The sequence below is a fragment of the Musa acuminata genome, chromosome BXJ3-7, assembly GCF_036884655.1.
Source record: "Musa acuminata AAA Group cultivar baxijiao chromosome BXJ3-7, Cavendish_Baxijiao_AAA, whole genome shotgun sequence".
Taxonomy (NCBI): domain Eukaryota; kingdom Viridiplantae; phylum Streptophyta; class Magnoliopsida; order Zingiberales; family Musaceae; genus Musa; species Musa acuminata.
In genome coordinates, this window is record NC_088355.1 from 3,491,826 (window position 1) to 3,504,993 (window position 13,168).

A 13,168-nucleotide genomic window follows, 5' to 3' on the forward strand; every position below is an offset into this window, starting at 1 on the left:
ATTCGATGCATCATATTATTAATCAATGTTATAATGTTACAATGATATTAATCATTAATTCTATGTATAATATTATTAATTAATGAAATAATGTTACAAGAATAGTCACCATACATTTTACAAACCACTAAATCTTTAAATTCTTATTAATCACCTAATTTTCTACTCATATTTATCCCATGCCCAATTAAAAAAGTACCCTGATGGAAAATAATGTGAATACATATATATATGATAAATTCTTAAAAGATGATGTATTTGATAGATGAATAATAATATAACATTACGAGAGAAATATCATTTAGGAATAATAATATGATGTATTTGACATATATAGTTTTCATTCAATACATTTTACCAACCACTAACTGTTTAAATTCATATTAATCACCTAATTTTCTACCCATATTATGATTTTTTACTATAATTTCACACATCCATCATAAAATAATTCTATCTCAGAAATATGTGTATGTGTATTTGTGTGTGTATTTGTATTTGTATGTGTGTATGTGTATGTATAGATAAGGAAAGGAAATCAGGGCAAATAAGATGCTGTGGTGTAGTGGTTATCACGTTAGTCTTACACACTAAAGGTCCCCAGTTCGATCCTGGGCAGCATCAATTTTGCTATATTAATATATATATATATAATTTGTCACTCCTGATTTGTATTAGTACATTTAATTATTTATTAAACTCCTAAAAAACCTTTTAATGTTAAGTCCAAGAAAAGCTCACACAAAATGAGGCCCACTAACGACGACATCATGCTTCATAAGTGCTGTGCCTCGTCAGCAAATAGAAGATAAAGTGTCTTAAAGCATGTTTATGTGCTCGAAAAGTCACATGGTTAGCCCATAAAGAAATGGGTAATCATGGATTAGAATCGAGGAACGATGGGCATGAACTGTCTCCATGTGCACATGTCGATAACTCTTCACATGACCATCATGCCTTGCCATATTAAATAAAGCTTACATGACACAGCTTTAATGAGATCAGCCCTCCACCATCTAAATCATGTCACCATCATATAAACACTATCCAAAAAAAGAGAGAACAAATTAAGCCATCTTAATCGAAAATTGAAACTGGAATGGCACAGTCGTACAGTAGAGGAATAATGTGTTTTATATGTGGTTTTGAATGTTGTATACATAGGAAATATAATACATATGAATTATTATTATTTATTTATTTTATTATTATTATTATTATTATTATTATTATTCTTATATAATACATATGAATAGTATTTATAGACTCTAAAATGTGATAAAAAATTATATATATATATATATATATATATATATATATATATATTCTCTCTATTCGTATGGAACCGCGTGAACTAGTCTGATTATAATATTTTATATTATATTAAGTGTTTTCAATAATATCAAAGAAATATTATAACATGATATTTTTGTATTATGTTATAATATTTTTGTGGCGTTGACAAAAATATTGTAAATAGATCGATTCACCCTATATAGTATTTTTTTATTATATTACTATATTTTAAGCAATACTAGTAAACCACTGTAACACAGTATCGTAAGATCTTTATCGATCGAATCGGTTAAAATATAGAAAAAACTTAAAATTTACTAGTCTCTCGATCAAAATATTGATTAATGAGCATCCAATTTAGCTGCCGGCAAAATTCTATCATACAAGTAGTAGTATTTCAATTTGCATGGATTAAAAACCTCAAAAAATATTTTTTTTTTAAGGTCAAATGTGACTCAAGGAAGGAATTAGGGTTAGAGGACCAATACTCAATGATATATATATATATATATAGACACACATAAGAGTCTTATTACAGCCTCTCCTTTCAGTCCCACAGTACTCTCCTCTCCTCTATCCCTCTCTATCCTTCTCACTGCTGACTCTCTCTCTCCCTCTCTCTCTTTTCACCACTTCGGCAGATGCCATTCTCTTTCTATCTTTTGAGATCCTAAGCCATGGTCTGAAAGGTCGAGACGTGTCCAATCTCGATTGGGCTGTCAACGAGGTCTCTGCGCATCAGTGTCGCACAGTGCTCCTCCTCCTCCTCCTCCTTGCTCTTCTTCTGATGAGCTGAACATGGGATGATCTTTGTCAGTGTAACCCGTTCCTTGTTTTGGGCCCTTCTTTTGGGGAGGGAAACGATCAGGTGCACGAGAGAACACGAGGGAGTACTACTCACTCTAGGATTTGCTTCTTGCTTTCTGCCTCTTGATTCTGTTGGTCTTGCCTCGATCGATACAACTCCAACGCTGCAAGATTCCTCTTGTTGGTCCTCAAATCCACCGCCCTTCCGAGGCTTCGGCCACCGGCGGCATCGGTTTCCGCTCCTCGTGGATCGATCCCGGCAGTACTTGCTGCAGTGCCTTTCTTGTTCTCCGTTTCCTCCTCTCATCTCCACGAAATCCTCTTTCTCCTCCACGGGTCGGACATGCATGGGATTCCGTAGCAGCAGCAGCAGCAGCAGCCGGTGTTTGCGGCTGTGGCATCATCAAGATTCACAAGGACCCGATCCCCGTCCTCCTCCATGAGAATCTTGATGATGCTGCATCGGCAAACAAGCGACTAAACATACCACCACCACCATTAGCTCCTGTCATCGTCGTCGCGGTAAGATCTTTTTGCCGCGGTGTGTTCGATCCCTAAGCCTAGGAGTTGATTTCGGAGATGCCTTCTGCTCTTAGGTTATGTGCGCAGAAGTAGAGATTCAAACAAGTGATATCAAACTATTGTGCTTTTTAGAAGGTAATGACTCCTTTTCCTTTGCAAAGGATTCGCAGAGAGCAGCAGATTCTCCGAGCTTCGGTACTACTATTGTATTCTCTTTGTGAGAGTATGATTGCGAGCAACTGATGATTTGATCAGGTAATTTCTCCTTTCTTTCTATAAGCTTATGAGCATGCATTAATTGCTTGGATTTATATATTGCTTATGTGAATTTTCACCTGCTTTATTTATGATGATATCATTCTCTTTGTGTTTCATCTGCCTATATAGAAGAAGCTATTGATGCATGAAATAAATTAGAGAAGCAGGATATATGATACCATCATGAACAACTTTGTTTCACTATGAACATTCTCAAAGATGATAGTGTGATTGCTTTTTCTTTCCCCAAAATACACCAAAAATGGGTTCAGATATGGAGATATCATCATCCTGCCTACTTGATATGATCCAAACAAAAACTTGGCACCTTAGCTACTTTTTTGGAGTAGCTTGAAGTATCGGAAAAAGGCGAAAAACTACTATGAGTTTTCAGCTCTAGTTTAATTGATAGATCCCATGATCTACAGTTTGGTTATCCTCCTGGATGAACAATGTAATCTCTAACCTTCTCTTTATTCTTGATAAGAATGCTTACAAGTCAGATTGTCATACATGTGTATTGTGCTATACTCTCTCTTGCTTTGCTTTGTGATGAATAGTAGTAGTAGTAGTAGTAGTACTTCTTTCCTTGAAGTCTTTTGGTACAATTTGAGGAGCAAATGATTATTGCAAAATTCTTGCCATGCTTATGGTTAAAATCACATAAATAGATGGTTTCCTTTTACTTCCTTTGTACTTTTTATTGCATTTCTCTTTCATTATATTTTTTTTTCTGTGTGTTTTTTCATAGCTGAGATGCACCACTAATATGTTCCTCATTGTGATATTCTGGTTTGGGAAGGTAAATCAATACTATGATATCTTATGAATGGTATTTCAGTATCTTTCTTCTCAGAATTTAGATTAAATTGCACAGAAATCATTGAATATTTTAAGCTGTGATAGAATAAATGCTGCAGTCAGAAAATCCTTGGATCCAAACTCAAAATTTAGTGTATAAAACATGTAAGAAAAGCTAAGTGAACAGATAGATTCAAGAGGGAGGTAGATTTTTTTGTGTGTTTTTTTTATGATTGTGGTTCAAAAAGCTTGTCATCTGAGAGGAGTGAAGGAGAGGAATTATGTTAGCCATAACTCTGTCATCAATCACCCATGCAGATGGACCAAGCAGAAGGTACATGTTGCTAGTTGTTGCTTGCAAAGTGGACCAATCTTTAAGGACATAATGCAGAGAACTGTCTGGAAATTATGCTTCAGCTCCTCTCCATCTATGCACATACAACAACATGTAAGTTTAGGAGCCAAACACTTGCAGACTTCCCTACACAATTCCACAAGAAAGATACAAAACATGTACATCATGTTCTTATCCAAATAGACTATATGCAAAACTGTGCCAACATGTCAGGTTGAACTGAAGCTTCCAAGACATTCACAAAGTCCCCTAAATGTATAAACAGGTTCTCTCATTAAAGCCAGCTGAAGGAAGACCTAACAAGAGTGTGATGAGTTGATACTTTTCATGCAAATTAGAAATGTCCTCTTTGACAAATAGTTATATGCTGAGCATTAACATACATTTGTGTTTCTTCCTGTCTTCTCTGTCATATTTCTTCTTAGATTCATTTTCTTAAAACAGTCTTTTAACTTGAATTGTGCATCCGAAAGAGAGGAGTCTTAACTAATTTGATGATCTTTTAGCTTGACCAGTGATTTTTCTCCTAGTAGAACTTAATAATAGAAAATGAAGGATCTATAACTTGTTTTGATATTGTTATTTTCCGTATTGTAAAGCTCCGAACTTCGATTATTAAAGGTCATAATTGATCCGAACGGAGGAAGGTGTTTTGCTACAAAACATCAGATGAGATGTTTGAAGTCTCACAAGTATAACAAACCTAGAAGAAGCTTGGTGAAATAGTTGAGAGACTAAACTCAAGATGCAGCACCAAGGACCCAACATTTATCCAGTTCGACAATGAGATTTACACTTACGATAGAGGCGACGATGTAGTCTTGTATTTGTCACAAGAACAAATCGACGTATACATACATATACACATACATACGAGAACTACAATCTTTGAAGTATTTCGAATGCAGAATTAGCACAAGAATAAGCTGCATGAGATAACAAAGAACTGAAATTTAAGCTTGTGATGGTAATGGAAGAGTAAGTAAAGTGAGTTGATAGCAGTAAGGATTTGAAGAAGATGGAAGCACAGAGGATTGATTAATTGCCTTCTAAAATGCAAGCTACACTCTCTCTTCAATCACAGGAACCACCCTTGCTTTCTGTTCTCTTTGGCACAACCATGAAGCCTTAGGAGACTGTTGCATACAGACTCATCTCACTATTTACATCGTTGACTAACTTGAAGGATCATAAATCAAATGCATTGCTTAATTTGATTGCTGGGATCAACCACTGCATACATGGCATTAATGTTTGTTAAAATTTCATACATTTCTTGCTGTTTTAGATGAAGATTGAATTAATTTATCTCAAGTGAGGGTTGTAATATCCTTTTCCACAAGAAACCATATATATATGCTCAATTTGAGCATTTGCGGTACTACTAATTCACTTAAATATTACGATACGATAGGTTTAGAACCTTACGATATACTGTCAAAGACTTTATCAACTAAACTAACAATTCTTGAATATATTTGGTATATATAAAGGACGAACTCAGTGCACAAAGATTCGAATTAAAAAAATGATTGATATATATTATCTTTATTTACGTAGACAAATGATCAGTTCAAAAAATAAGTTACCGTACAATTCACAGGAAGAGTTCCCACCACTTCCAATACATTTCGAAGATTGTGATCTTTTTGTTCATAAAGAAAGAGTTCCAACAACAACAACAACAAAAAAAAAAAGAAAGAAAATTCTCCAGAGGCATAAAAATCACATTGAAACATGCAGTATGAAAGAGGGTGCAAAAAGATGAGGGACAACGCTTAATGGCAAAAGACTGGCGACGACGACCTCACGCACTCATAGGAGGGCAGAACAAACGTCCTCGTGGACAGTGGGCACTGCGCCGGATCCGCCCAGATGAACTGACAATTTCCTGCAAAAGATGCGCACAAGTTTGTGCATTCTTTCTCCTCATCAATGCTTTCCCACCTGCCAGTTCGCCTTCCACCCCCCCTGACCCGCCTTCAGACGCATTAAACCGAACACCTCTCGGCCATGCCAAAGCCGGCCTTGAAAGCACCAGCAACGACTTGGATTATGCATCCGGATGCGTGCAACGATGTATCTGAAGGCGGGGTACGATGCTCCTGACGGCATCGGTTGGGGTTCCACGCATCCGTCGTCGGACGGTAGGACGGGCCATGATGGCGTAACAGTAGCCGCTGGGAGCGGTGTAGAGGATGCGTTAAAGCGGGAAAACAAATGCGATGTATTATTGCGAGAAGCGATTAAGGGAGACAACCGTGCAGGCGGAGGTACAATCACGAGCGATCGCTCACGTGCACAGCCCGTGATCTTCAGGAAAGAAGTGACAAAGGTAACGAGGACCACGTGTGTCCCCCCACCGCAGGTGCGTTGCCACCGTCGTGTCCCGCCGGCTCATCAGAGTGCACATGAATCATCATTGCAACGGCGACTAACTTGCAGCTACGACTCTGACATTTTAGACAGACGTGTAAGCATTCAGGAAAAGATCTTTTAATTGCGTCTCAGGCATTACCGCCCCAAGATGGCACGATCACCTGCACCAAAAGTTGTGATCAATACATCCTTTCAGAAACAGATTTAATGTCTTTGTCTCTAGAGATAGTAGGTATGTATCCAGACGAGTAGAAAAGACGCAGTAGCACAGTTATGATCACACAGTCCACAAACTAACTATATAGATCATCGTCGTCGTCGGCTGCAGCACCCGACGCGGCAAATGGGTCAGAACCAGTGGCCCCAGCTCCGGCATCTGCCCGATCGGTAAAGCGGAACTCAGTCCCGAATCCCCTGGACTGCTGCAGGGTCTGAGCGAAAGCCTGATATTTCCTAATATCTGCGTCGCTGACACTGCGCCGAGCAAACTTCATCGACTCCTCAAAATGAACGGCTTTAATCTCTGCGACTTCATCAGCATCATCTTCTTCCATGGCTTCAGGGTTCTCGCTCTTCCTCCTCTCCCTTTCTATGTCCTGTATTCGATATGCAACAATACCAAGCAACAAAGCTTTATAAAGAACCCACGCAGGGCTAATTAGAGAAAAAAGAAAAAGTATAACAGGCTATAAGGCTGCATAATTACGGATCACAACAAGCTAAGGGGATCAAAAGGCATAATTAACGGGGGACCAGACTTTTATTTTGGATTGACAAAGTCTTGGTCTTTGAAGGGTAAGATAATGCAGAAGATGAAGAAGGTAAGACTTGTATGTCAAAATCCAACGCAACCAAACGAATAAACTCACCTTCTCAATGTTTTCTCTGATTGCGTATTTACACGCCCGTTGGCAGATTTCAGTAATATCTGCTCCGCTGAAGCCTTGAGTGTACTTTGCAAGAGCCATCAGATCCACATCTTTTGCAATTGGGGACTTCCTCAAACAAGCCTTGAAAATTTGGCACCGGGACGCCTCATCCGGCAGAGGGATGTAAATTAACTGATCAAGACGGCCGGGCCTTAGCAGCGCTGGATCAATAATGTCAGGCCTGTTTGTTGCCCCGATTATGAAAACAGTTTTCTTAGCAGTCATGCCATCCATCTCGGTCAAGAGCTGATTGAGAACCCTATCTGCAGCACCTCCGGCATCCCCAACACTGCTCCCTCTCTACAACAGTGCATCAAAATATCATCAGAGAAGGAATATGGTAAAAAAAGATCGGCAACAAGATATACATCGAGACAAACCTGAGTTGCGATGGAGTCAAGCTCATCGAAAAAGAGTACACATGGTGCAGATTGACGAGCCTTATCAAAAATTTCTCGAACATTTGCTTCACTTTCTCCGAACCACATGGTGAGCAGTTCTGGACCCTTGACACTGATAAAGTTTGCTTGGCATTCATTAGCTATTGCCTTTGCCAACAATGTCTTTCCACAACCAGGAGGTCCATAGAACAAGACTCCCTTGGAAGGTGACATACCAAACTTTTCAAACTTCTCAGGATGCTCAACTGGATATTGAACAGTCTACCAAAAACAAGATAACCATAACCAAGCAATTAGTTAATATATCCAACAGTACCAGAAGAAAAGTGTCAGGACCATTCCATAAAAATACCTCCTGCAGCTCCCTCTTAACATTTTCAAGTCCACCAATATCGTCCCAGCTGACGTTTGGCACTTCAACAACCTGCATACAGAATTCAAGAATTGAGTAACAAATTATATTTCAACCGAACAGAATTGATTACAGTGCATATGCTGGGAGAAAGAAAGGATGTCATTTACAGTTTCACGGAGTGCAGAGGGGTTGCTGGTTCCGAGAGCCGTTTTGAAATGTTCATTTGTGACAGCCATAGAGTTTAGTATCTCAGCATCAATAGATTCATCCTCCAAGTCAATGACGTCCATTTTCTCACGTATACACTGTAGAGCAGCTTCGGTGCACAACGCAGCCAGATCAGCCCCAACATATCCATGGGTGTCCTTGGCAATTCTCTCCAAATCAACCTGCATATCAGTAGAGTATTGACCACCATCATGAACCATAGACTATCCAGAAGATTATAACAAAGAAGAAAAAGGATTCTCATAACTGTCTTACGTCTTCAGCTAGTTTCATGTTCTTTGTGTGTATGCGGAGAACTTCCAGGCGCCCAACCTCATCTGGCACCCCAATGTCAATTTCCCTATCAAATCTCCCAAACCTTCTAAGAGCTGGGTCAATGCTGTTTGGTCGATTTGTGGCGCCAATTACAATCACATGGGAGCGTGCCTTCAGACCATCCATCAAAGTTAAGAGTTGTGAGACGATACGCCTTTCTACTTCTCCATGGGTCTTTTCCCTCTTGGGAGCAATGGAATCTAACTCATCAATGAATATGATTGATGGTGCGTTCTTTTCAGCTTCTTCGAAGGCCTTCCTAAGATTGCTTTCACTCTCTCCGGCTAACTTTGACATTATTTCAGGACCATTGATGCAGAAGAAAAATGCTCCAGTCTCATTTGCTACTGCTCTGGCAATAAGTGTCTTACCAGAGCCAGGAGGTCCATACAACAAAATGCCTTTCGGTGGTTTTACACCAATGGACTTGAAAAGTTGTGGGTGCCTTAAAGGAAGTTCGACTAACTCTCGGATCTGTGCCATCTGCTTTCTAACTCCACCAACATCATCATACCCCACCTCATCAAGTCGTTCCTCATCCTCTCTTTTAATAGGCTCTCCTTCACAAAAAATCTCAGTATCAGGGGCAACCACACAGTATTCTGGTGGGTCAGTTTCAATGACCTTAAACTCGACACTGCGCATGCCACCCCTAACTAGAAAGAGGTCTCCCTTCCTAACAGGGCGATATGCCTCCAGAAAGTAGGCTGTAAACACATCAGAAAACAAGATCCGATTATATACGAGACCATACATGACAAGCAAACATCGGCTTCCAAAACTGAAAAATGAAATGTTCAGAACCATTTTGAAATTAGGAACAATGTTCACCAAATCGCCAAAAAATAAGGACAGGAAAACTGACACAGTGTTCTACTACGTATACAAATTTAAAGCATGAATAAATCTAAGATATATAACAAATACTAGTTACTGGTCCAAACGAAAAATAATATATGTAAGGGCATAGAAAAAAAACTTTGACATTAGTATCTCTAGACATTCCAGCGGTCACCAAAAAAAGATACTACCCAATGATTACCTGAGAAAATCATGCAGTTTTTCGAGCATATACAGGCAGTAAGAATTCAAACTATGATCGAGTGGTAAACAAGATCTTTAGGGAAGTAAGAAGAGTCCAAAAGTATCTGGTAAAATACATGGAAAGAGGTATTTTACTTCATATCATTTCTCTATATGTGCAACCTAGTTACCAGGAATTGTAAACAATAAGAAACAGAAAAAGCAATGGCCAAAAAATTTTTAAAAGGAGGACATGGAAGGGGGTAAAGAAAGATAAAATACCTACTACAACCGCATCTCCCTAGCTGTATCTGTGCTTTAGAGCTTATGCATTATGTAGAAAGAATAGTTCTAAAATTCGAGTTTGAACCTGACAACTACAAGAGTTAGAAATGGAAGATATATACTTAACATTACCAATGATCAAACCTCAATCATTCTGAAAGCTTCATGTCAAATGTAAGACAAAGTTGTTGAACATTTAATTATCTTAAACTAGAGGTGATTCTTAACAGTTTTCCTCGATCCACTCCTTGATAAAGCAATTAATTAACAAATAAGCTTAGTGAAAACTTGCACTCTTTTTGGCATGATTCCAGACAGAATATGAGCAATCTATTTGAATACTTGAATTCCTTCAAATACATACCGATTCAAATATGCAGTTAGATTCAAATAATCCTTCAGAGACACCAAAACACATGTGAAAGGCACATTAATATATACCTAGTTTAATTGACCTTAAAGACTTTCTCCCACAAGCATGCTGAACAGAATTCATATCAAAATAACTAGTATCTCATAAACTATTGTAATGCAAATATAATTTCCACAGTGTAAAAGTTTTAAAACCAATGACATTATAAATAACCACTCATGGTGATGATAGTACAAAGGATACATCCTCTGGATCAAGGATTCTAACCTCTGTTCTACTGACATATGACTGTTATGGTACCAATACAGTTGGGCATACCATATTGGGGGAGAGGGTCGAGGAGATGGTAGCGGTAGAAGATAACAACAACAAGAGGAGGAGGAGACGAGCAGGTGGGTGGCACAGGAAATGAAGGGGAAAGAGAAGGAAACACAAAAAACACAGGAAAGAAAACAGCTATAGCAACTTTATTAAAAAAATCTGATATGCTTCATAATGGTTAACCTACTATCGGATAAGCCAGTAAGGTGAGCTTACAAAGCAACAAGCTCTAATTCGGATCAAAACAGCAATATTGCCCAATTTGCATACCGGTCAATCATCAAACCAAGAGATATTGGTGTATACACAGTCAAAATTTTAAACCTTGCTCTTGATGCTAATCAGAGAGAAAAGGGAATGACCAGAAGGATTTTCGTGAGCCAAAAACATCACTGAATGTAATTTTTGAAAGGGAATGATCTAAGTATGCTTTATCATGCCAAATGCCCAAACTTTCTATATGAAATAAGAAGAAAGGATCATGTCAACAACATTGATAATGGGACATTATCCACAAACAGAATCTCATAAAACTAAATTATGATTGAAATCAAATTAAAACAAACTTCTGGTGTAAACTATAATTAATAAAAAATTCCAACAGATCTAACTAAACCAGAGATGTTTATGATACAATAATATAACTTACACTTCAAATATACATCAAACAAGTTTCCAGTGATGCCTTCAATTGTATCATCTACGGGAAGAATATGCACGCGTTTTCCATATTTCACATCTTGACACTGGTGCACAGACACCACATCACCCAGCCTCACTCTGAGGTTTGACCTAACAACCTTATTCATCCGGATCTTGGGTTCTTCGCAGGTATCATCAGCGAGTGCAATACAAATAGTATCTCTCCGTTTCTTCCCCTGAAATCAAGACCAAGAAATATTTCAAATGTTTTGATAGTCTGACACGGAAATTATCCCACCAACATAAATTTAAAATTCTGAGCTTCCCAACTACACAAATATGCATTAAAAGATTTTTAATAACAAGCAAGGTGAAAAGAGAGGACAATCAGCCTCTCTGCTGAGTGATTATGGTCTTCCTACCATTAATAGGAATTAACAGAGACCAAAAGTTATGGAACGCCAATTAGAGAAAAAAAACCTATAATAAATTGGATCTGAAGTAATCAGACAAGTTCCTAATAATCACAAACATAATCACCGAAAATCTTTGCTTGATAAACCAGATAAAACGAAATCCAGTGTACTAGAAGTTCGGAACTCATCAGTCGATATAGTTTGCTCCTAATCAAAGAGTCCATTACTAAGTCATAATTGTTGCTAACTTTCCTCCACAGAAAGCGAGTCGCCTTCACTCCAAAATTCCAGATCTCTAAGCCCCAGGAGAGACCATGCCTAGAGGTCAATAGAACAAGCAAAAGACAGAATCCGAGCAACAGCATGGTTACCTTCAGAAGAACCGTGTCGCCGCGGAAAAGCTGCAGCTTTTCCATCGTCTCCGGGTTCAGCGAGACCACCGAGTTGTCATCGTTGATCGCCTCGTCCACGATCAAGCGATTCGCCGCCTTCTTCCTCTCCAGAATCGCGGTACTGAAATCTTTCTTAGCCCCCTTTCTGCACCAATTTCCAACCCCAAAAACACTAATCATCCGCAACAAACTTCAACGCCCTTACGCCACGAGAACCCTAAGAATAATAGGAAAACAGTAATCTTACGGTTCCGAAGAGGAGGAGGCCTCGCCATGATTCGCCATCAGAATTCTGCGAGGTGGAGTGGATCGAAGAGGAGGGTTTTCAGATAAACTCAAAGAAGCTCCCGAGGAAGCGGATTGAAGCGAAGGTTTGGTTCTACAAAGCTCGCGATACCCTAGTCTATTTAGTACTCCAGAAAGTCCACGTGGACGATTGAATGATGATGTGGAGATATTTTGTTGGGCAGTACCGAGACGGAGAACAATAGAAGATTGCCACGTCATACTTGCGAGCTTTGCGCGAGGTGGTTTGTCGTGACAACCCGCAGTTTCTGAAAGGAGCGAACCTTATCCTACCGCCACCCCCCTCTGATCCCGCGCGTCGTGGCTCGCTCATCTGGTTGGGACGACGCCGCGGGGACCGCCTGGGACCCACGATTTCTGCATTCGGGTTACGACTCTGTTGCGATACGCTTGGGAGGAACACACTCTTGGCAGTAGGTGGAGTATAACATATCACCGTTATATAAAAACGTTATAATAATTATATAACGTTTATGAAAAAACATTGGTAGTTAGTATGTAACGTAAAGATAAAATAAATAAATATTTTATAAAAAAACATTAATATTATACTTTTATTAAACGATGCCCTCATAATTGATTTTTTATTTAGAAGCACCATTTTTTTTTTCTCCTCTCTCTCCTCTTTCATTCCATATCATTTTTGTTCTCTCACTTTCTTTCTTTCATCTTTTACCTCATTGCTTATTCTACCTAATTATAATGGGACCAAGATGATAAGATGAATATAGGTGGTAAAAATACTAGTGATGAAAGTGACTTCT

General features: G+C 38.8%; 1 protein-coding gene, 1 long non-coding RNA gene and 1 other non-coding gene across 3 annotated transcripts; 2 read left to right on the forward strand and 1 right to left on the reverse strand.

The window, feature by feature from the left end:
• The first annotated feature begins 551 nt into the window (after positions 1 to 551).
• Positions 552 to 624, forward strand: TRNAV-UAC (transfer RNA valine (anticodon UAC)). Its single transcript has one exon. It is a non-coding gene; the product is annotated as a tRNA-Val (tRNA).
• Positions 625 to 1,848: 1,224 nt separating this feature from the next.
• LOC135642853 (uncharacterized) lies at positions 1,849 to 4,432 on the forward strand. Its single transcript, XR_010498099.1, has 2 exons — positions 1,849 to 2,625; positions 2,700 to 4,432. It is a non-coding gene; the product is annotated as an uncharacterized LOC135642853 (long non-coding RNA).
• A 2,081-nt stretch (positions 4,433 to 6,513) lies between these two features.
• LOC135642822 (cell division cycle protein 48 homolog) lies at positions 6,514 to 12,504 on the reverse strand. The gene is made up of 9 exons (XM_065159281.1): positions 12,346 to 12,504; positions 12,078 to 12,243; positions 11,298 to 11,526; positions 8,587 to 9,353; positions 8,271 to 8,492; positions 8,101 to 8,172; positions 7,728 to 8,009; positions 7,288 to 7,647; positions 6,514 to 7,014 (listed from the first exon to the last, which is right to left on the reverse strand). The coding sequence occupies exons 1-9, from the start codon at positions 12,381 to 12,383 to the stop codon at positions 6,712 to 6,714; spliced, it is 2,439 nt and encodes an 812-aa protein (XP_065015353.1). The 5' UTR covers positions 12,384 to 12,504; the 3' UTR covers positions 6,514 to 6,711.
• Positions 12,505 to 13,168: the final 664 nt, after the last annotated feature.